General features: G+C 39.9%; 1 protein-coding gene across 2 annotated transcripts; it reads left to right on the top strand.

Moving 5' to 3' along the window:
• Nucleotides 1-637: 637 nt before the first annotated feature.
• On the top strand, nucleotides 638-23,046 carry LOC148845826 (uncharacterized). Of its 2 annotated transcripts, none has more exons than XM_088956016.1 (8): nucleotides 638-1,052; nucleotides 1,198-1,251; nucleotides 1,415-1,490; nucleotides 5,883-5,962; nucleotides 6,039-6,088; nucleotides 6,180-6,264; nucleotides 6,415-6,513; nucleotides 22,424-23,046. In XM_088956016.1, the coding sequence occupies exons 1-8, from the start codon at nucleotides 786-788 to the stop codon at nucleotides 22,646-22,648; spliced, it is 936 nt and encodes a 311-aa protein (XP_088812142.1). In that variant the 5' UTR covers nucleotides 638-785; the 3' UTR covers nucleotides 22,649-23,046. The 2 variants fall into 2 exon arrangements, with proteins under 2 accessions (XP_088812142.1, XP_088812143.1); XM_088956017.1 differs by having other exon boundaries at nucleotides 644-1,083.
• The last annotated feature ends 1,084 nt before the right edge of the window (nucleotides 23,047-24,130 follow it).

The following is a 24,130-nucleotide window of genomic DNA, read 5'->3' as shown; positions in this document are numbered from 1 at the left end:
TAGTTAGAAAAAGTGATTTGTTACACATTGAAGGGGTTAAAGTGTTTGGGGTAGACCAAAAAAGGACATGGTAGAACTAGTAAGAAATGGTTTAAACACTAATTAATAATGGATATAATTTTAAATAGAACAGATTTGAAAAAACAGGATTCATCTAGCCAACCTCACATAATTGGGATAAGACATGAATGATGACAATGATATATAAATCAGTTGTATGACCAACAATGTTGTATGGAGTAGATTGTTAAATGGTAAAAAATACATCTAAAAAATTGGTGTGGAAGAAATGTAAACACTTGGATGGATAAAATGAGAAAAGAAACTGATTGAGCTATGTATTTCATGGGTAAAATATGAATGAATAATGATGTATTTTATTGAAATAAAATGCAATATTAAAAAGTAATTTATTAAGCTCAGTTTGAAAAAAGTACAATGTACAGTACAAATACATACAAAATAATACAACATACAAGGTTTTTGTACTCTACTCGAGACATTTTGACTCGGTCGATTTTTCCGCATTCCTCAACTTTACTCGGTCGATTTTTCCGCATTCCTCAACTTGACTCGGTCGACTCTGCCGATTTCCAAGTTACGAGAAATCTTATATTTACATGCTGTCTATAGCTCCCAACCTGTCTATACTCTATGCGTGCTAAACTGCATTCCTAGAGTGGAATAAACGGGCTTACCAGGAGCGGGTGATGGGTGAGTGGGCGAGCTAATTACAGAACTGAAAAACTGGAAGAAGAAAAGGTCTGTACTTTTAGTGTTTGGGGATGATGGGCTGCTCTCTTCCTTTTCAAATTCACGCTGCAGCAGCTGCCGCCGCCGTCGCAGGTATTACATGTACCCCAAGAAGTGCTCTCATCTCTTTGGCTCCTCGATGCCTCTTCCTCCTTAACCCCAGCACCACTGGTAGTGGTAAAAAGCAAAGTTCACCACATCATCATGAGTGTGGAACTTCTGGTGTGTCGGAGCTGAGCAGCCCCGAACTCGTTGATATGGAGTATGCCGACCTCAAGCTTAGTGAGAAAGTCGGCCAGGTGTTTGATGCTTCGCCTCTTTCTCTCTAGCGTGCGGGTTTTATTCTTGCCTTAGCATTTTGTTTCCTGTTACGAATTAGAAGTAAATGAATGTATGAATGATGAGTTGGTATATTTATTTGGTGGATATGGGGGGTTGACGCAGGTGGGCAACGTTCGAATCCGGCAACATGTGAACCCTCTTAGCTCTTCTTTCTCGGTAAGCCTTCGCTGAACTAGAGGAATTGCTCGTTATCCGCTCTTTGTGAGTTTTTGATGTTCGTGTTTCACAGCTTCACAATGTGTTCGGAATTGTAAATGCAGAAAGAAAGAAGAATTGTGTTTGATGTTTTTTGTGTTTTTGTCCTTTACCGGTGTAACAGGTCCCTGCACAAGCGCCAAACTGGAATGAAGTCTTCAGAGACTCCACGCTGCCGCTCATGGTGGATATCGGCAGCGGTAATTACTACTTCTTTTGCCACTACTGCATCCTATTTGTTCCTTCTTTCTACTCATCCATAATATATAGTACGATCGTACTCTTTTTTTACCCCTTGATAGAGGATTCCCCAAGATAGAAGCATGTTTACGTAGTGTTAGTACATGATAATGATCTCTTACCCGGATTCAGTTCCTAATAACTTGTTTGATTGCCATCTAAACTGATTTCATATTATTGTTTTCCTTTGCATTTTAGACCACAGTCCACCATTCAAAATGGATCCGTACCCAATTGTTGACTTTTTAAGTGTACCCTTGTGCTAGTTGATCTTTTTTGGATGTTCTTGAAAATGAACTCAGTTAGTGGTTTTATTGATAACCTGAAATAGATCTATTTCAGGTGATGAGGATGTGGCTCAAATGCTGCGAAAAACCAAAATGAAATGATTTCTTTCCACATGGTGCCCAAACAGGATATAGATAATCGAAAACCAATGCAAGCACAACTGAAATATGCTTTTAAATTTCCTAATCTGGCATTCTTATGATTCTTTTCTTATTCAGATACTAATGGCTACATATTGCTTAAATAAAATCAAATCAGACTGTACATATTGTGATTGCGCAAATAAATTAGACAAAACTCTGTAGCACTGGATTATGTAGAGTTTTCTACAACAATGCACAAAACACAACCTCTGGATACAATCAAGAGTGACAATAAGTTGGTTATGCCAAGGCCAAACTTTGGGTGGTTTTGGAACCAAACCAATACCTTGCTTGGTTGTTGTGTCAAAAACACCTACCTGAACTTGGAAAAGTAGGTTTACCAGGAACCAACCGGTTTCTTCAGTGAAATACCGGTTGATTGGGGTAGCTAGGGATTTTTTCCCTGCAAAGAGAGGTCTAAGACAAGGGGACCCTCTCTCTCCCTTCCTTTTTACCTTAATAGTGGATGTTTTGAGTGTTATGATCTCTAGAGCCGACTCCAGAAATATTTTTATTGGGTGGAGAGTAGGGAGGCAAGAAGTAGTGGTTACTTATTTGCAATTTGTAGATGATATAATTCTCTTTTGTAAAGGAGAGACTAAGGAGATGATCAATCTGAAATTGTTGGTAGAAGGTTTTGAAAAGGTCTCTAATTTGAGAGTGAATTGGAATAAAAGTTGTATGGCTGGGGTTAATAGATCAGATGAGGAGGTGTCTTCCTTGGCTAGGTTGTTAGGCTGTAAGTGGAGTGATTGGCCTATAAAATACTTGGGTTTACCCTTGGGAGGAAACCCAAAGTTAGAAAGTTTCTGGTACCCAATCTTGGAAAGATTCACAAAGAAATTAGCAGGGTGGAAGAGGAATTACATCTCTTTAGAAGGTAGAATCACTTTAATTAAGCCAACTTTAGCAAATTTGCGAGTGTACTTCCTATCTACCTTCAAAGTGCCTGCCAATGTTGCAAATTAGTTGGAAAAAGTAATGAGAGATTTCCTCTGGGAACCTGGGGAGTCAAAAAAGGATCACCTAGTGAAGTGGGAAGTGGTCTCTAGGACAAAAGACAAAGGGGGTTTAGGGATTGGAAATATCCGTCTAAGAAACACAACACTCTTAGGTAAGTGGTTGTGGAGGTTTCCCAAGGGGCAAGAAAGTTTGTGGCATAAAGTGATGGAAAGCATACATGGATTGGCAGCTAATGGATGGGATGCTAGTCTCAACCCAAAAAGGTCTTCTCGTTCCTCTCCGTGGAAAGACATTGTTGGTAATCTTGCTTGCCTTTTCTCCTTTCATTAGGTATGATGCTTGTTCGGGTAATAAGGTCTTAATGATAGGCACCCTGCCCTTACTCCTTGTCCTTGAACAAATTCAAAGTCATCTCTACTTTTCGTGTTTCTGAAGAGTCGTGGGATTTAGGGTTCAAGAGAGGGTTGAGGGAGTCAGAAATAGGGTTGGCAGATGATCTTTTCTCCCTTCTAAATTCAGTGTTATTGGATCATTCTTGTCCTGATAATAGAATTTGGTCTGAAGAGTCCTCCAGTTGTTTTTCATACTCTTCTTTCTTCAATGCTTTAGTGCACTCTTCCAATTTAGTTTACTCTTTTTCTATAAAAGAAGTGTGGAGTGCTCCTGTACCTCCAAAGGTGAGGGTTTTTTGTTGGGAAGTGGTTCTCCAAAAAATCAACACTTTGGACTTGCTTCAGAAGAAAAAGACCGGATTGGTTCTTATCCCCTCATGTTTGTGTTATGGACACACCGCCCGACAGCGCACTGCGGCGCAGTCATAGGCAGCAACACGCACCGCCCGGCAGTGCCGCACAGCAGCCTGACAGCGCGCAGCACGCACCGCACGGCAGCAGCATGCACCTCATGGCAGCAACACTGCGAGACGCGCGCACCGCCTGGCAGCAGCGGTAGGGCGGGGTCCACACGACAGCTCATCAGGGTGGGTCCACACTTATCTTACCACATCAGCTCTGCTCACCAACTCGCCGACAGTTTCACCATTCCTTATCCCTTATCCTTATCTTATCTTATCTTAAGTAAGAGTTGTGTTACCTTTAGGAAGTAGGTAATTAGGAGTTTGAGTTTAAGTTGGATTACCCTAGCCTAGCCGAATCCAACAAGGAACCCCCTTTTGTAATCTCCTATTTAAGGAGCTATGAGTTGAAGTAAATACATTCAGTTTTCCAGTCAAGAGAAGAGTGAGGAGAGTTCGGGTGGTCTCTTGGACAAATCACCCATTCGGAGAGTTCGGGTGGTCTCTTGGACAAATCACCCATTCGGTTTTCCACAATAGGGTCTGCACGCAAGGGAAGGCGCAAGGGAAAGCAAGAGGTTCTCCCCGTGGACCGACCCGTGACGAGATCCTACGCGCGGGCCCATAACAGTTTGTAGCCTTTGTTTGAAGAGTGGTGAGATGGTAAATCATTTACTACTATCTTGTCCTTTTGTTACTTATTTGGGATTGGGTTTCCTTTCTCTTTGGGTGCAGGTGGGTTCCTCCTACAAGTGTGGTGGATCTTTTTGAATCTAGCTTTTTTCGTCAGTCAAAGAAAAGAGGAAGGGTAATGTGGAGAGCAACAAGGGCAGCAGTTGTTTGGGCAGTGTGGGAAGAGAGAAATAACAGAATCTTTCAAGGGAAAGAAAAATTAGCACATGAAGTCATAGAAGGGATCACCATTAAGGTCATACATTGGCTGAAATTGCTGGATCTGTTCAAGGACTTCTCTGTAGATGACTTAATTAGAGGGTGGAGTACAGTAGCAGCTTCTTCCTGCCCCTCTTTAGCTATCCAAGAGGACTGGTCGCCCCTGTTATCTATGGCTGTTAAGTTAGACTTTGATGGCAATTCTGTAGGTAATCCAGGCCCCTCTGGAATTGGGGGTGTCCTTAGAGCTGGGGGAGTATATGTCCTGGCCCTTTATTCTGGCCCGATAGGACTGGGGGACTCTCTTAGAACAGAAGTGCTGGCACTCCTACAAAGGCTCAAGCTGGCTAAACAGCTGGGTTTTCAGCAGTTGGAAGTGGAGGGAGACTCGAAACTGGTAATAGGTTGGATGCAAACAAACAGCTTAGGCGCCTGGTCCCTTAGACAACCTGTAAGGGACATTATGCAACTAACAAGGGAGCTTGATGTCAGGTTTAAATGGAGTAGGAGATCAGCCAATACAATGGCTGATACTTTAGCAAAGCAAGGAGTTAGTAGGCAGAACCTTTTTTGGGCTTGTTTGTAATTTGATGAAGGGTCACCTTGTTTTTTGAAGGTGACAGTTGTACTAAGTTTCTTAAAGAATTAATGAAAGTTACTGTTTCCAATAAAAAAAACCGGTTGATTGGGGGTCCACATTAAACTCACCAAGAAAATCTCCAAATTCAACCTGTCCTGCTTATCAATTGAATCCTTTTACACCAATGCAGACTTGATAGAACCATGGCTGGATTCAATGCAGTTACCAGGGTGCCGGTTTCTGCACTTGGGCCTTGGCTAGTATACAAGCCTAGATGCATACATAATCACTAGATTTTCTTATTTCTATGTTTTCAAACTGTCAAACAAACAAATAGAGTAAGAGAGAAACTCCTTGTGGTGGACTATTACCATCTATAGTATTTACTCAGAACGGGGGGGAGGGTGTCTTTTCATTGTTCCATTCTTCATGTAACTTCCCATGGCTTTCTTTATTATATTTAGGCTTTTGATACTATGGGTGAATGAATATCTCATTTAGAAATCCTGTTGATGTTGCAAAATATAATGAGGTTAGTTAAGGTTTTACTTGCAAAATGTCATGACTTATGCATGAAGAGTTAGCAAAATAAACACATAGAATATGATTTTACATATTTCATCCCTTCAAAGCCTTTAGAGAGAGTAAAGAAGAAAATACTTTTGACATCAAGCTAACAAGTCAGAATTCCCAGGTAGCGGCAGATTCCTCATATGGCTTGCAAAAAGGTTTCCTGATTCAAAAAATTATTTGGGATTGGAAATACGGCAAAAAGTATGGGCTTAACTCCTACATATACTTTTCATACTTTTCATGTGGGCTTAATTCCTACATGATCTTACTTGTGCAGTTGGTCAAGCGTGCACAGTTGTGGGTGAAAGAATTGTCTCTTAATAACATGTAAGGTTTCATTTCTCTTTCTGGAAAACAGATGAGAGATCACAATTTTATTTTTTACCCTTAAGGATTTTTCTTCTCTTTTGAATCACAGATATTTCATGTTTGCAAATGCCACTGTTTCTTTTGAACAAGTATTATCAACATATCCTGGACCTTTAGTATTAGTCTCTATCCTGGTGAGTGCATAACATGTGGCTTCCATTCTCTTGTACCAAAAGAATTTATAATTTATATGCTTCATGTTTATTTCCTTTAAGACCTACTCTAAGGTTGTTAAATGCAGTAGGGTTGCTCTGAATAGGATCTTGTTCATCATCCCCTTGCAGTGCCCAGATCCACATTTCAAGAAAAGGCATCACAAGAGAAGAGTTGTGCAGAAGCCTTTAGTAGATTCCATTTTAAAGAATTTAAGTGCTGGAGGACAGGTATATTTTCATTAGCAAGAGAGACTATTTGGTTATGATTGTTGGTGTATATTTGGTAGAGATCTGATGAATTTCACCTTGTAAATGTCAGCAAAAAGACTTTTGTTTTCTTCTATTTGTTTGAATAGCAAGGCTATGTTTCTTTAGGAGGTAGGTGTCAACACCCAAAAATGGACACTTGGGCAATTTATCTCCCATTTAGATATCTCCAATAACCAATAAACCATTGCAATGAAGTCCCAAACACATCAAAATCCCTATTTGCCAGGTTTCTGCCCAAACCTCCCTTGTTTACCCCACCTAAGAAACCTCACCTAACCAATCAAACACTACCAAATGACTCTTGATACCTTAAAACCCTTGCCTATCAAATTTCACTTTAAAATTCCTTCGTTTACCCCTTGATCAAAGCAAGATTCTGTTTTAGCTCTTCTTGTTGATTGAGATATATGATCCTTGCATCCCTTGTATCCGAGCATCTTCAAACCAATCAAACCCCACCAAGGCTAGGCCCCTTAGAAATCTCACATACCAAATTTCACCTAAAAATAGCCTCTCTAGCCTTTAAACTGGATAAGATTCCGCTTTGTGAACTGTTATTGGCTTTTATTCAAGACTTTCTATAAAGACCGCTGGAACAGACCAACAGAAAGCAGTTAATTAGTTTTACAAGAGAAGGCCACGTCAACACAACTAATTGTCCACTTGCAACAGTTGTAACAAAAAGGAATTAAAGAATGTAAACGGTATAAGTAGTGAAGCACAAAGGGAAATAAGATAGGAATCTTTCGACATCTCTCTCTCTCTCTCTCTCTCTCTCTCTCTTCCCTTTCAACGAATTCAGGAGGTTGGCTCCCTCGAAGAGCCCTAAGTTAGGCAGGTTCCTAACAAGTTGATATCAGAGCCAGCATGACCAACACAAGAGCCACGTCAGTAGACACCCGAATGGATCAGATGGAAGTAGAGCTCCATCGATTGTCATCAAATCTCAAAGAAATGAAGGAAAGTTTCACCGCTCTCAATCGATTGGAGCAAGTGGCAACGGACAACGTCAAAGGAAGCCAAGAAGAGCATAGTAATGAAAACAACCGCAGAACAGGGCCGACAGCAACAAGAGCAGCACAAATCGACTTCCCCATCTTAGGCGGCGACCCAACTCCTTGGATTCTTAGAGCCGAGCGGTATTTTGATTACCATGAGACACCTGGGCAAGATAGGGTGGCTCTGGCTTTGGTGCATCTTGAGGGGAAAGCTATCCTATGTTTTCAATGGTACCAACGGGGGCACCCTCGTCAATCTTGGGCAGACTTCACTGACGCCATGGCCATCCGTTTTGGATTGTTTGGGTTCGAAGATGACGATGAGAGTTTAGCAAAGCTGCGGCAGGTAGGATCAGTTAAAGGCTACCGGATGGAGATCGTAAAACTGGCCGTGAGAGTCCAAGGGTGGACGGAAAAGGCGCTGGTTGGAAGCTTCATTGGCGGTTTGAAAGAAGAAGTGCGACTGGAAGTAAAGGCGATGCAGCCTACTTCGGTCAAATGCGGCAGCGATAGCAAGATTGCATGAAGACAAGTTCGCTCGAGCCAGAAAGGTGCAACAGCCATGGGGTGCAGTAACCAAGACGGCGGCATTAGACAAGGAGGAAGGAATACTAGGCCCAGGCCCATCGGTACCCTTCAAACGGCTGACCTAGGTAGAGATGCAAGACCGTAGAGACAAACGACTCTATTACAACTACGAAGAGAAATTCGGGCCATGCCATCGGTGCAAGAAACAATAGGTATTTCTCCTTCAAACGGATGCCAAAGAGGAAGACGACTTCACACCGGTTGCGGGGAACCTGACTCAGGGTGGGAAATACAACCCAATGGGACATCGAAAATATCTCTACAAGCCCTTACGGGACTTGCGTCCCCACAAACGAGAGTTGTCGGGCTAATCTAAGGATGCCAACTGTCAATCCTCATAGATAGTGGTAGTTCCCTTAACTTCATAACTCAAGTCTTGGTGGATAAAATGAGACTCCTGGTTCAACCAACAATGGCTTTTATGGTTCATGTGGCCAACGGTAATAGCCTCTCTTACAAAGTATATGCATGGGCTTACTACTAAAGGTTCAGGGTCACCAGTTTTCAGTGGACCTATATCCTCTTCATCTCAGTGGAGCGGACGTGGTGCTAGGCATTCAATGGTTAAGACAACCAAGCTCCGTGATCTGTGACTGGGCCCATCTCACCATGGACTTCAATTAGAGAACTCTACAGTCCATCTACAAGGGCAAACATGCAAGGGACCAAGACCCATTAGTCTTGCAACATTATCAAAGCAAGTGGGAGATCCGGATCAGCCCATATTCATGCACATGGACTCAAATTGGACCAGCCCATCTTTAGCTAACAGCAGCCCAAATGGGCCTGGAGACTTCCAAAGCCGCCTACAACAACTCCTTCAGCAATATGGCAGTGTGTTCAAAGAACCCCAAGAACTTCCACCACATCGAGAGCATGACCACCGCATCCCTCTCATGCTAGGAGCTGCCCCAACCAATGTCACCCTTGCAACACTTAAGGCCCACCAGTTGTCCGCTAAAGAGTCCAAGTGCTCCTTTGGACAAACCAAGTTTGTTACTTGGGACATGTTGTAGAAAACGGAACTGTAGTAGCCAACCCAGATAAAATCTCCAGTATAATGGGCTGGCCGCAACCCAAAAGTGTGAAGTAAATGAGGACCTTCTTGGGCCTGACAGGGTACTATCACCACTTCATAAAAAACTATGGCCTGATAGCTACCCCATTGACCCAATTGCTGAAATGAGATGCCTTTCACTGGTCAACCCAAGCCCAACAAGCTTTTGAGCAGTTGAGACATGCAGTTTCGACACCTCCAACATTAGCACTACCCGATTTCACAAAAGACTTCATCATTGAATGTGATGCCTCCGGTCAAGGTGTTGCGGCTGTCCTCATGCAAGAGGGGCGACCACTAGCCTTTTTCAGCAAGGCCTTAACATCACAAAAGTGGGCTAAATCAGTTTATGAACAAGAATTAATAGCAGTGGTCTTAGCAGTTCAACGTTGGTGATCCTACTTGCTTGGGAGACGGTTCATAATACGGACCGACCATCAAAGTTCGAAATTTTTATTAGAACAAGCAATCCTATCACCGAAACAACATTGATGGATATCCAAACTACTGGGGTACGACTACACAATTGAGTACAAAGCAGGGGCTGCTAACCAGGTGGCTGACGCCCTGTCACAGCACCCACAATCATTTCGGTTACTAGTATCTTTCCCAACATCTCCACTCCTGGATTAGCTTTGAAAAGAAGCTCAATCCCATGTGAAGTTACAGTAGTTGAAAGCCCAAGTATTGGCAAATCCATCACCGCACCCCGGGTATACCATCAAGGATGATCTACTCTTCTTCAAAGGACGCCTGGAAATCCCGACAGATTCCACTCATCTCAGGAAGCTCTTGGAATTGTTCCATGCCTCACCACAGGTGGCCACTCCGGCATCCTACGAACACAAAAACGCATCGCCACACAGTTCCATTGGAAAGACATGCGTACATCCATCCAGAACTTCATAGCCAAGTGTGCAGTATGCCAATAAAATAAGTCAGCCACTACAACACCAGCAGGCCTCTTGCAACCACTCCCAATACCAACCCAAGTCTGGGATGATATATCAATGGATTTCATCACAAGATTGCTCGTTTCTACCAGCAAAATAGTTATCCTTGTGGTAGTAGATAGATTAACGAAATACAGTCATTTTCTACCTCTATCACCCATTTACAGCAGTCACAGTTGCTGAATTGTTCCTCCAGGAAATTGTGTGCCTTTACGGGCTCCCTAGCTCAATTGTGTCAGACAGGGACCCTATTTTTATGAGCCGCTTTTGGGCTGAAGTTTTTTGTCTGCACGGGGTTAAACTCTTCAAGTCAACAAGCTACCACCCCCAATTCGATGGACCCGTGCTTTAAAAGCGAAAGGCGCACAAAAAGCGACAAGTTCCAAATGTGCCTGAGGCGTAAGGTGAGGCGTGCGCCTTTTTGAAAAAGGTGCACAAAATTAAAGAAAAACTAAAAAAATAGAAAAAAACATAGAAATTCTAAGAAATCAGGAAAATATCAAAAAGCAAAGTGGGGGAAGAAAGAAGTAAAGAAAAAACTGAAAAAAAAAGAATGGGGTGGAGCCCTGTTTTACTGTTTTCAAATTAACATTTGCTGATAAAAAAACATTGTGTAACAGTGGGGCGGAGCCCTTGTTTTAGTGTGAAACAGACAAGAAGAAAGGGGCGGAATCCCTATTTTAGTGTAAAATAGTTCCAGAAGAAGAAACACAATGAAAACAAAGATTGAGCGGAGCCCCTGTTTTTCTGTGAACAAAAAGGAGGAGGAGAAGAAGAAGAAGAAAAGAAGAAGAAGGGGGCGGGCAGAACCCTTGTTTTCAGTGTAAAAAGCGAAGAAACAGTAACACAACGAAAAAAAAATGATTGGGTAGAGCCCCTGTTTTTCTGTGAAGAAGAAGAAGTACCTGATGCTGAAAGCCTGAAGAGTTGAAGATGCTGCAGTTAGTCATCCGACTGAGAGATGGTCTCTGATAATCGAACTTCGAAGGTGGCTGTTCGACCGAGTGTCTGAGATAACTGAGACAAGGCTGAATTTGATGATCCAAGAAGAACCAGGGTGCTGAGGGCTCTGAAGATTTTTGTGAAAGCCTTGCATGGCAAGTTTTTTCACTCTCGATTGGGTCTTCAATTTTTTCTTTCAAATATGCCATAATATATCCCAATATTTTGGCACATAGAAGGAAATAAATATTATATGTACGATTATAATCATCTATAAAACTAAATTAAAAAAAAAGAAAGGGCAACTTGCTCGCCTGGACCGCCTGGCACTTGGCCTGAGGCACAGAGGCGAGCGCCTTCCTAAAGTCTGGCCGCCTTGACCCATGTGAGGCGCCAACTCTAGAATGCGCCTCGCCCTCGCCTCGGGCGCTCCTTTTAAAACACTATGATGGACAGACGGAGGCGATTAACAACAGTCTCGAAACATATCTGAGATGCTTCGCGGGAGATCAACCAAGACAATGGGTGAAGTGGATCCACTGGGCTGAGTGGTGGTACAACACCACTTTCCATAGCGCTGCTGGGATGACACCCTTCAGAGCTCTATATGGTTGGGATCCTCCCCCTCTACTTCCTTATAAAAGAGGGACCACCACAGTAGCGACCTTAGAAAGAACAGCTGACACAACGAGATGAGGTGTTAAAGGAACTGAGAAATCATCTCTTACAGGCACAATAATGGATGAAGCGCACCTATGATAAACATCACAAGAATGTCCAATATAAAGTCGGTGATTGGGTGTTTCTCAAATTGCATCCTTTCAGACAAATTTCAGTAGCAAGCCGACAATGAAACAAACTCAGCCCGCGCTATTTTGGACCATTTAAAATCCTTGAGAGGATAGGATCTGTGGCATACAAGCTGCACCTCCCGACTACGTCAAAATTGCACCCTGTATTCCACATCTCCTTACTAAAGAAAGGGCTGAAGCCATGAGTCATTACAAGTGCGACCCTTCCCACATTTTCAGATGAAGGACAAGTGCAGTGGGTGCGCCATGGCGGAAGAGTCATCCCAAAAGCATTAGTTGTTTGGTCTAAACTTCCAGAAGAGGATGCAACCTGGGAATCCTACTTGGATCTGCAATCAAATTTTCCCACATTAGACCTTGAGGGCAAGGTTGCTCTAAAGGAGGGAGGGATTGTAAAGATTGCTGGAATAGACCAATAGAAAGCAGTTAATCAGTTTTACAAGAGAAGGCCACGTCAGCACAACTAATTGTCCACTTGCAACAGCTGTAACAGAAAGGAATTAAAGAATGTAAATAGTGTAAGTAGTGAAGCACAAAGGGAAATAAGATAGGAATCTTTCGGCATCTCTCTCTCTCTCTTTTCCCTTTCAACGAATTCAGGAGGTTGGCTCCCTCGAAGAGCCCTGAGTTAGGTAGGTTCCTAACACTTTCATTCGACCCAATCATACACTTGGTCTGCTCTAGGAATAATCCCATCTATCCAAATCATTTGCCCCTTAGATGGGAATACTCCCTCTCCCTACCCACGAATTTACTTAAATATCCCTTGAGAATTCTAAAATACCCAAAATACCCCTCACTCTTCTCTTCACTAGTATATCCCTATTCTCACTTTTCTTTGGATACTTTTACCCTCGAAAAATTTCAAAATACCTGAACTACCCCCCACTCTTCCTCTTATGAAGAATACCTCACCTTTCACCATACTTGGACTCTCCTACCCTCAAACTTATTTGAAATACCCAAACTACCCCCACCTTGAGCCTATAAATAGGGAGTGAGAAGGGGGCCCAAGACCATTAAAGGAAGCTTTGAGAATCAAGCCACTGCTCCTACCAAGATAAATTACTCTTGCCATGCTAACCTTCTCATTCATTCATTCTTTTTTTTTTTTCTTTCTTTTCTTTCTTTTTGTTTTTTCCATTTTTCTAGGAGGGAGGTTTGAACTATGTATTGTTAGCATCGAACCAGATTGAACAGGAACACCCTCCACCCATTTCTACATTCCTCACTCTTCCCTATTTTCCCCATTCTTTTTCTCCCATTTCTCTTTTTTCATCTTTCTGTGAGACTAAGGGGTGTTCAAACATTTAGAGGGGACTACAGCTGGCATTCTCAAAGCTTGAATAGCTTGATTGAAGATCTCCTCTTCTTGCATTCGAAAGGTGAGCTTCAAGTTCTCATTTCCCTTGAGTAGTAGTGACAATGGCTCTAGGTTTTATCGAAGGGGGTGTCTAAGCTAGTTATGCATTTTGTCCCAAGAATAGGTCTATGCCTTCGATGATCAATGCTGATAGTGCCAAGATTAGAATAGGATCCCTCTGGAATAAGCAAACTGTGGTCCTTGTCTCCTCCACATCATAACAGCGGTGGTTCTAGGTTTTGTCAAAGGTGAACGTACAAGTTAGTTTTGCATCTTGCCCCAGGTGCAACTAAGCCCATCCCTCAGTCGATTGTTACTTCTGTAGTTCAGCCATTGTTGATTTATTCTTTGATTGAGCCTTGAAAAGGGAATAGGGGCTTGCCCTGACATCCATGGCTTTCCCTCCTAAGTAGGCAGTTGGTTTCAAGAGAGGTGTAATGGGGGAGGCCCAGTACCACCATCCTCATTGGACTCCAACCTGAAGAGGGTGAACCGGTGAACAAAAACAAGGCAGCAAGGTGCTAATCCCTTCCAAGGTTCGGTCATTTCCTTATGAGAAAGAGCTTAGAAGTTTGTCCCAGTTCACACCATTTTGGACTTAAGTAGTAGTTGGTTCCATAAGAGGTGTCAAGTGGGGGGGGGGGACCCTGGTACCACAACCTTCATTGGACTCCAATCTGAAGTGCAGCCTGGTATTTGGAGTCACTATGAAGAATTCAGAAGAAAATCATAAATATTTTTTTCTCAGCATAGGAAAACCTCCTTGGGTTCATGGTTTGTGGCAACTTCAAGAGGCTTCAAGTCCGTCGTCAGATCAACCACTGAGTACAGATGTGGCTCTAGCTGAAGTGCAGCAACTGCTGTAAGACTCACGAGGAAAATCCTTGCGCTAGTCACCCTTCAGGTACCTCTGATCATCTTCTTTTGATATTGATCTTCCCATTGCTCTTTGTAAGGGTGTTCGGGCATGTACCAAACACCCTGTTGCTCAGTTTTCTTCCACTTCTCATTTGCCTCCTAAGTATCATGCCTTTATTTCTGCTATTTGTAGTCTGTTTTATGGAGGCCTTAGAATTACCTAAATGGAAAAATGCTGTGTGAGGAAATTTCTTCTCTTCAAAAAAATCACACGTGGGACCTTGTTGATCTTTCAGAAGGAAAGAAGCCTATTGGTTTTAAGTGGTTGTTCATAGTAAAACATCACACTGATCAGATCAGGGGCTGCTTGTGCGTCCTCTTGATTTATTCGAACCAGTGAGTGTAGAATATGAACTAAGAAGAAGAAAGCTTGGAAGGAAGAAGAAGAGATAAAAATAGAAGAAGTCGAATAGGGGTTAGTGGCTGCACCCACTTTACCCTAATATATTAACAATAATAATAATTATAGACAGTCCCTTGAAATAAGTCTAATTACAAAAAAACCTTAATGCCATGAGCATATATAAAATACACCCCCCTAACAACAGGAATTATGAATCATGTAGAATGGAAAAACTCTAGCTTCCCCCATTCTTGACTATGAGGTGTTTGTTGGTTTGCCCAACCTAATAATATGAGGGTTCTTATTTATCAAGTGTAAGTTCTCATGGAGATTCAACTTTTCTTCATTCTATTTATGAAGCAGGCTAGGTATTTGGAGTCACTTTGAAGAAATTTCAAAAGAAAATCATAAACATTTTTTTTCTAAACATAGGAAAACATCCCTAGATTCATGGTCAACGGAAACTCCAAGAGGCTTCAGGTCAAATTTTCAGCCTCACAATAGGATCACCTTGATTAGGTCTTCCCTTGCTAGCTTTCCAGTTTACTGCCTATCAGTTTTCAAGATCCTAGGAGGAGTGGGTAGGAAGCTTGAGAAGATGACGAGGGATTTCTTATGGAAGCTAGGGGAGGGGAAGAGGGACCATAGGGTCTACGAGTGAGCAAATGAGTAACTTCTACTTGGAACCTACCTTGAATTGACCCTACCCAATCTGTTATAGGGTGGAGACTAGAGTGACTGGAGTTTGGTTCCAACCCAAGCTGGTTCTAGGGTCTAGGGGTTTACCCTACCAGAACTGAACTTGCCTTGAAATAAACCCCAAAATACTTTTGAGGATGTTAAAATTTGAACCCAAGCACTTGTGGTTACAAAGGCCATGGTCTCACTTGACCATTGAGTTACTTAAGTGATTTGATTATTTATTTTCATAATATTTGAATGTGTAATGTAAAATGTAATATTTACAAAATTTAAATTATAATGGTAAGCTTTGAACCATATGTTAATATGTTATGATAATCTACATTTTAAATTACTCAATTTAATCAATAAAGATGATATAAGTTTTAAAATTGAAATATCAAGTTTTTAAAGAACATGTTTTCATTTTTTTTGAAGGGGGAGAGTAAAGAAGGAACAGGTTCCATGGATAGATCCTCGAACCGATTCCGGAACCGCTAAGGCTAGAACCGACCTTTACAGGGTAGGTTTTGGTTCCAAAAACCTAGAACCAACTCAACCCATGCTCACCTCTAATAGAGTCAAGTGGGATGTGGTTAACAAAAGTAAAAATTTTGGGGGCCTTGGATTAGGGAACATTTAGAAGAGAAACTTAGCTTTATTTGGCAGTGGCTATGGAGAATGCCTCTAGACAAGGACAAACTGTAGTATAAGCCTATAAGGTTGTGGTGAGTATTCATGAGTTGTTGGATAATGGATGGGATATTGGAGTTTTAGCTAGGGTAACCCAAGCTTCTCCTTGGAAGGCCATAAATGCCATCTTACCTCTCTTTCTTCCTTTTGTTAGGTATGATCTTTGTAGTGGTAATGACATAAAATTCTAGGAACACCTTTAGGTTAGAACCTCCCCTCTTAGGGTCCAGTTCTCTGTCTTCAAAAATGAACCTATATCCAAATTTCTTGATCCTTCTAATTCAAGAAATGGATACGGTTAGGATTTAAATTTTAGAAGGGGTATAAGGGATTCTAATCCCTACTATACTTGCTCTTTTACAAACCCTTGATGAGATCTATCTTGACCCTTCTAAATTTGATGGTTGGATATGGGATCCTTCCTCTTTTGGTTTCTTCCCTTCTGCTTCCTTCTTCAAAGTCTTAACCTAACTCTTTGCTAGTTCTCTACAAACTACAACCTTTTCCTATTAAGGACGTATGGTCTAAGCCTATTCCATCAAGGGTTGGAACTTTCTGTTGCGAAGTATTTCCATGAAAGAATTAATACTTGTGACCTTCTCCAAAAGTATAGACCTAAGTGGTGCTTAGACTTGTTCTTGGCGGGTAGCCCAATGGGATAGCCCAACTCAGCTTGTTCATTGTCGGGCTTGGACATTATTTTGGGCCCACGAGCTCGGGCTTAGGCCCAAAACACTAGGACCTACTTTTTTTGGGTCAGGCTTGGGCTTTCTTGAAAAAGCTTGGTCCGAGTTCAAGTCCAATAATATTTTATATAATAAAAACATTTTCTATATAATAAAAATATATAATATATTTTTTCTTTGTTCCTCTTCTTTTTTCCCAAGCCATAGTGAGATCTTCCAACATTTTGGGTTCTAAGGTCATTTAAATGAATAAATCAGTTTTTCTATTGAGTGAAAAATAAGAAAAAAGGGAAATTGTCTAAAACTCACCATGATTTTTCAGCATTTCTCTTAAACTCACCATAACTTTTCAAAACGTCTAGGGAACCCCATGTCAGTAACTTGACGTTAAAGAGACTAATGGGTTAATAGATTACCATTTTACCCTTTGTTATATTCGACCCATTTTTCAATATTTCAGGAATACCCCTGTTATTGTTCGACCCAAAATCCATTTTCAGCTTCCCACGATGGGTCAACAGGATTCCCAGTTCTGCTGTTAATCTTGAGGTAGCAAAGATACCTGAACAATAATAAAGACGGATCAAATTTGCATTCTCACTAATAGTTTCAATTCTTTGAGGAGACAGGAGTGACAATCTTACTCTTCCGTACCTGGAACAACAATCACTTGAGTCCCTTGCAAAAACTCCATTTCTTCTCCACCTCTCCCAAATACATATAATAAACCCACAAAACATTTTAGCGGACACCCTCTCCAAGAATGGATAGCATTTCCAAAAATTTGCTTAAGCCATTTTGTATAAACATTTCAGAACAAAAAGTTAGCAGTGGATCCCCTCCTTTTAGCCTCATGACTGTAGCTTCAACTTCAGCAAAACTTAGAGGAAACTCATGAATCTCTTCCTGCAAGACCCATTAATGCCAGGCAAACCAATATCTAAAATCCAATTTGAATAATAACCAAAACAAAATCTTCAGAAAAAAATAAACAAATATAGAAACCCACGGTTGCCATCACATGAGAAGTTTAGAGAAGAAAAACAAAAAATATAAGTTTCATCTTAGAGACCCAAAATAAAAACAGGAAAAGCATGCAATCCGTAATTAAGATCCAAAAAATGGGCATTGGATTTGTACTGCCGATTTGGAGTTCAAGGTAGAACTCTGGCTTCAGAACCATTAGAAGGAGAAAAAAGAAGAGGAGGAGCTTACCACTGGTTGGTTCCATGCCATCAAAAAATCGGTTGTGCAGGGTTTTGCTGAAGGTCTTCTCACTTAGTAGATCTAGGGATTGGATGAGAGAGCATGGGAGGGGAGTTTGACTGAGGCTTCCAAATCGCGTTTTGGAAGCTTTCAGAATGGGGTTTTGTAGTTGGGGGCTTAAGAACATTTTAGTCATAAAAATATGTTTAATATGGCTGACTCACCATTCAGGGGCAGTTTGGTCATGAAAATTGCATTTATGTTGACATGGACAACTTTTGTCAATGAACACTAATGGTGCTCTAATGGATGGTGAGTTTTAGAAAACAAAAACTCATTGTCATGGGGTTCCCTAGAAGTTTTGAAAAGTTATGGTGAGTTTAAGAGAAATGCTGAAAAGACATGGCGAGTTTTAGACAATTTCCCATAAAAATATCTTTTTGCCCAATTTACAAGTTGGGCATCAGGCTTTATAGGAGGGCCTGGGCTTGGGCTTAAGATCTAGGTCCATTGGTTGGGCTGAGCCCGAGCTCAAGCTTGAATGTATTCTGTTAATAAAAGAGGCAAAGCCTAGCCCGAATCCGACCCGTGAACAAGTCTAGTGGTTCTTATCCACTCACTAGTGTGTTATATGCAAAGCCAACAATGAGAGTTGCTTTCACTTACTAATCTCCTGTCCTATTGCTATTGGTATTTGAGAATGGTTTTTTCCTGTTCTTTGGCTGATGTGCCAACTGCCAAGCTTGTTTGCTCCAACATTTTTTGCCTGGCCAAAGAAAAGGGGAAGGCTTATGTGGAGATGCACAAGGATAACAATAAATTGGATGATCTGGGAAGAAAATAATTCAAGAATTTTCATGGAAAAGGAAAGGAGCAAAGAAGCCATGATTGAGAGCATTATGATTAGGGTGGCACAATGGATAAAATCTATGGAAACCTTCTCACAACTCTCAACAAATGACATCCTTAGAAAGTGGAAGGAAGTGACTGACTCATCCACAAATAAGATTATCAACAATCGTTTTTGGTCTCCACTGGAAAGAGGATTAATAGAGGTTAATTTTGATGGAAGTAGTTTGGAAATCCAGGGATGTCAAAAATAAGAGGGGTGTTTAAGGATGATGAAGGCCAAATAATTGCTCTGTACTTAGGTAGTTAGGTCCTGTAGAAGTAGGTGACTCTCTAAGGGTGGAAGTTATGGCTATGCTGGAGGGAGTACAAAGGGCAAGAAATTTGAATCTAAGAAAGTTAGTTATTGAAGGAGATTCAAAATTGGTAGTCGGCTGGTTACAAACAAGGTTCAAAATTTCACAATGTGTTAGGTTGTATAAGTCGATATGTATCGTTATGACAAAGGTCTGATACATGGAACATGTGCAAGTCGTGTGTTTGAATCGATACGGGCATGTATCGGCCCTTTTTGAGTTTGTATTGGCTGGTATGGGCCTGAAACAGTCCGATACGTCCTGATGCACTTAATTTGTTTCGGGTCCCCCCTCTCTCATTAATTTGTTTTATGTGTTTGAATCGATACGGGCCCGAATCAGCCCTTTTTGAGTTTGTATTGGCTGGTGTGGGCCTGAAGCAGTCCGATACATCCCAATGCACTTAATTTGTTTTGGGTCCCCCTTCTCTCATTAATTTGTTTCGTGTGTTCGAATCGATACGGGCCTGTATTGGCCCTTTTTGAGTTTGTATTGGCTGGTATGGGCCTGAAACAGTCCGATACATACCAATGCACTTAATTTGTTTCTGGTCCCCCCTCTCTCATTAATTTTGTTAATTTATATTTGAGGCCAAATTCTCTCATTAATTAGTTAATTACTCCTATATTTAAGTACAATTTCTCTCTCATTAATTAGTTAATTACTCCTATATTTAAGACATATTTTCAAATTTGAATTTGAATTCTAGCACCTAATTTGAATTCTCTCACTAATCTCATTTGTTACTCAATTACACAAGCCATTGATTTTAGTTCTTACAATTGTTAGAATATAAACTACAAACTTTAGCAATAGCAAGATTTGAACCTTGGTCATTAGGTTTTAATGACCATAAGTTCACCACTAGACCACATTCCATTTGTTTGTTATGGTCATATGCTTTTTTATTTTTAAGTAAATTTTCTCTTTTCTTAGTGGATGTTTGTCAATAAATGCTAAAATTAATTATTAAATTTATATATTCTTAAATATTAAGACAAGTTATATATTGATTTTTTTTTGAAAATTAATGTATATACATACACAATTTAGTTCTTCCATCATTTTTGAACGGTCACTAATTGCGTCCAGATATCTCACTTTATATAAATCATAAATTATAGGTTTTTACATTTAAATAACTTATTTGCAATAATATAAAACTTGTAATTATTGTTATTTATATATTTTTTTAGGATTTATTTGAGTTTCCAAGCATATGCATGCGTATCTTGATTTTTTCTTCATATCCATGTGTATTCAAAATGTATCCTGATATGTCTCCTAAAATTGTCTTTCTGATACACCTTGTGTTCCTGATATTTGAACCTTGGTTACAAAATGAGGATGTAGGGATGTGGAACTATGGCAACGAGAGAGAAATTTAGATGGCTGACAGAAGACTTGGAAGTGAGGCTACATTGGGTCAAAAGAAGTTCCAATAGTTTGGTAGATTCTTTAGTCAAACGGGGGTGGGAAGAGATCAAATGTTTTGGGTTTAGTTGTAAAGGTCTTTTGGGGAAGAGTGTTTATCTCTCATTGACTATATAACTTTGTTCTTCTTACTTTTTTTTTTTTTAATAAAAGCACGATTATTGATAAAAAAAAGCTGGGGGAGATTATAATATGAGAACATATAAGTGGGATTATCTTATCCACCAAGTCCCATATGATAGTCCTTATGAGGTCATGTCCCTAGCTGCTTCAACATTCAAGTGGGAAAACTCTAGGAGGACAAATAAGGATTAAAGAAGCATAGTCTGCTTTAGTGATTGTGGTTATAAAAGTTTTTTCATCTAAGCCATGTTTTACCTTCAGGAGAAAAATGATGGGAGGTAAACAGGGTGGCCTTTATTTCTATTTTCTGCATGTTCACAACTGACTTTTATCTTCTAGCTGCTTACCTTTTTCCCTTTTGTTCTCTTCCATCTTGTTTAGCGAGAGAGAGAGAGAGAGAGAGAGAGAGAGCAGTTTTCTTTAGCCCTTGGTGTAGATGTGAATGTAACTCAAAAGCATTTTTCTTAACATGGTTGTGTTATAGGTCTATGTTTTGGTTCAAAGTTTAGGCCAGCCCAAGGCCCAAAATAGGATTTTGGGTTTGGTTTGGGCCTACACCTGGCCTGAACCCAAAGTTCGAGTTTGGACCTCAGGCTGGGCCAAGCTCAAACCAGAAGAGCCCAACCCAATGCTCAACTCTATCATTTAAGTCCATCCAAGATCACCAATCCTAAGTGGTCTTCATTTGCCAACTCAATAGTATCAAATTTGAACTTGATAACATCCAAATTTCCATGATGAGAGGAGAAAGGGATTTTGTGGGTTGCATGAACTCCACTCTCAGAAAAGGATCTTGAAATGAGTTGGCAGTACCACTTTGATAACAGAGTCCAAAAAGATGTCCTTGATATCCATGCCTCCATCATCAAGACCCTATCAGTGACTTGAGCACAAAGATAGTGCCAATTTCACAACTTTTAATCTATTTTTTGGTAAAAATAACATCTCTCACACATTATAGGAGCAAATTGCAAGTACACCATAGAGAGAAAAGAGTTTCCATATCTTGGAAGCATTTTTTTTTTGGGTATTACATAGTTTGCATAATAGGGGAACTGGGGGGAGGGACAGAGCAGGGTGCACGTCAGGCTCTCTGGCCATACCATGGAGAGCCTGTAGTTCCATGGGTTTGATCTTGCACCCCTAAACTACTGGGTTATCGGCTATCTTGGAAGCAAATTGGCTAGGGAGACTACTATTATCTAAATTTATTATCTCTTGTTTCCTCTTTTGGTAAATCGCTATTTGCACTCTCTCTCTCTCTCTCTCTCTCTTTATTGCATACCTCCATTCTCTTTTCATTAATTTAACAATGGCTATAACTAATAGTTGTAAATCTGTAATTGCAGTTGAGTTCCTATAATTTAAATTTTGAATTAAAAGTAAGGCCTGTTCTCCTGCAGTGAGTCTATTCTTAGTTTTTCAAGTAAAGAAAAAAATGCAGTATTTTCTTTAACCAATTTCTTGATTAGGTAATTGAATTCTGGGTATATGTGATTCCTACATTTTTAGTCAATCCTCTCTATTTGAAAGTTGAATCCAAATGCTTCTGTGTTAATTTATTTGTTCTTAGTTTGAAATTTCAAATCAGTGTTCATGCTCATTCCCCTGGGCCTATTCTTGATCGAAATATAGAGCTGCAAATCTCTATGTTCATATGCATTTCTCATGAATATTAAGCTTGATTTGCTCATTGAACTGTACCTTTTGGTTTTGCCTCCACATACATTTGGTTGCGGTTTCCACTTGCAAGACGTTTTTTTTTTTTCTTTTAATTGATCGCTTGCAGACTTTATGCTTGGTAATTTCATTTGCTTCTAGGTACTGGAATTACAAGATTTCATTTTCTTAGTAACGATTGTACAGGTTTTCATTCAGTCAGACGTATTTGAAGTGGCACTTGACATGAGGAATCAGTTTGAGTCTCATAATGATATGCTTGAACATATTGATGTCATTGATCCTAGTGTAATATGTGATGATCATGGGTGGCTTTTAAGCAACCCAATGGGGATACGGACTGAAAGGGAGATCCATGCAGAATCTGAAGGGGCAAAAATTTACAGAAGGCTGTACCAGAAACGAATGTGATTTGTCATATTTGTACAATAACACCAAAAGAGAGCACAATTAGTGATGAAGTCCCTCTTTTACTGATGCCTGTTCTTCTGGAATGAACTACTCTATGACTCGAAGCATTCACTGATCCATATTTCTGGTCCTTAGATACGTTTTCCTCCTTTCCCATTCCCCATATTGATGGGTTTAAAAAAGTTACTACTCATTGTTAATTGACTAATTCCTTTCCAATATTTCCAAATTTTGGTCTTTCCCTTCTTTCCTTCTGCACCTACCTTTTACTTCTTATGTTATATCTACCAAATGACCCATGTGATTTCTTAGTTATATCTATTTATAATTAATACATTTGTTTATTGGGAGTTCCCTAGCACACAAGCTCTTTTGCTATGCAAAATATGTTTCTAAAATTTTTCTAGTTTGTTGACCCAATTTGGTGGTATTTATTGTGGTTCGATATTATCTTGCATATAATGTATAGTAATTTTCTTCATTTTTTTTTATGATATTAGGGATTGTTAATGGTGTTCTACAGTTGCTCCATGTCAGTTTTAACGTGGCGTTAACATGTATCTGTAGAGGGTGTTTTGATTTCATATTTGGTGTATGCACGTCAATTTCCCTTAATAGACATTTAAAAATATATTCTTTGTTGTGTGTTTTTTCTGATTTCAAAACCGAGTCTGAAACCCAAAACATGTTCTGAGTTTCTGGTTTCAAAAACACGTTTTATATGGTTATTTAATATCATGTTTCATAAATCATATAATTTTTTTACTACAAAATTTGTTTTTATTTTAAAAACCATTATTTTGGGGGGCATTTACAAAAACATGTTCTTGAACTCCTATTTTGTTTTCAAAGAGAAAAACAAGTTGATTTTGTTCAAAAAACAGTACATGTTTTTGGAATGACAAAATATTAGTTTTTAAAACAAAAGCAATTTTTCTAGTATGGAAATTATATGATTCATGGAACATGATGTTGAATAATCAAATGAAACTTGAAGTGAAAAAAAAAAAAAGAATTAATCAAATGAAACATGTTTTTGAATCCAGATTCAAGAACATGTTTTTGGTTTCAATTTTGAACACAAAAAACACATTCAACCAAGAACATGTTTCTTGTGTTTTTGTTTTGAGAAACAGTCTGCTTTCAAGCAAGGTTTTGATTTGTTTTTGGAATCAGCAACAAGAAAAACAGTTCACATTTATGAAAACAGTTTTTGATTTGGTTTCAGTTTTGCAAATAGAAAACACATGCACAATGGGTCAACCAAGAACATGTTTTTGAATTTTTGTTTTGAGAAACAATCTGTTTTTAAGCTAGATGGTTCCAAAAGTTTGTATTGTTTTCAGAAACGAAATCCAAGGTTTTTAAAACCGAAACAGAGGATGAACCAGCCAGGGGTTTGGTTCTTGGGTATCTGACAAAAAATAAAAAAATAACAACGGTTAAAACCATTTGAATGGTTAACCGCCCGAGTCAGCAGTT

The sequence above is a fragment of the Nelumbo lutea genome, chromosome 7 (assembly GCF_056320005.1).
Source record: "Nelumbo lutea isolate HS-2025 chromosome 7, American lotus-T2T, whole genome shotgun sequence".
Lineage (NCBI taxonomy): Eukaryota > Viridiplantae > Streptophyta > Magnoliopsida > Proteales > Nelumbonaceae > Nelumbo > Nelumbo lutea.
Note: the sequence above shows the minus strand (reverse complement) of the source record. Positions and strands in the feature narration are given on the sequence as shown.

What these genes read in the sequence shown, in the direction of transcription:
- LOC148845826 (XM_088956016.1), top strand. Translation starts at nt 786, where the DNA reads ATGATGGGCTGCTCTCTTCCTTTTCAAATTCACGCTGCAGCAGCTGCC. An exon ending in TTAGTGAGAAAGTCGGCCAG is followed by an intron (nt 1,053 to 1,197) that starts GTGTTTGATGCT and finishes GGGTTGACGCAG; the next exon opens with GTGGGCAACGTTCGAATCCG. An exon ending in CATGGTGGATATCGGCAGCG is followed by an intron (nt 1,491 to 5,882) that starts GTAATTACTACT and finishes CAGAATTCCCAG; the next exon opens with GTAGCGGCAGATTCCTCATA.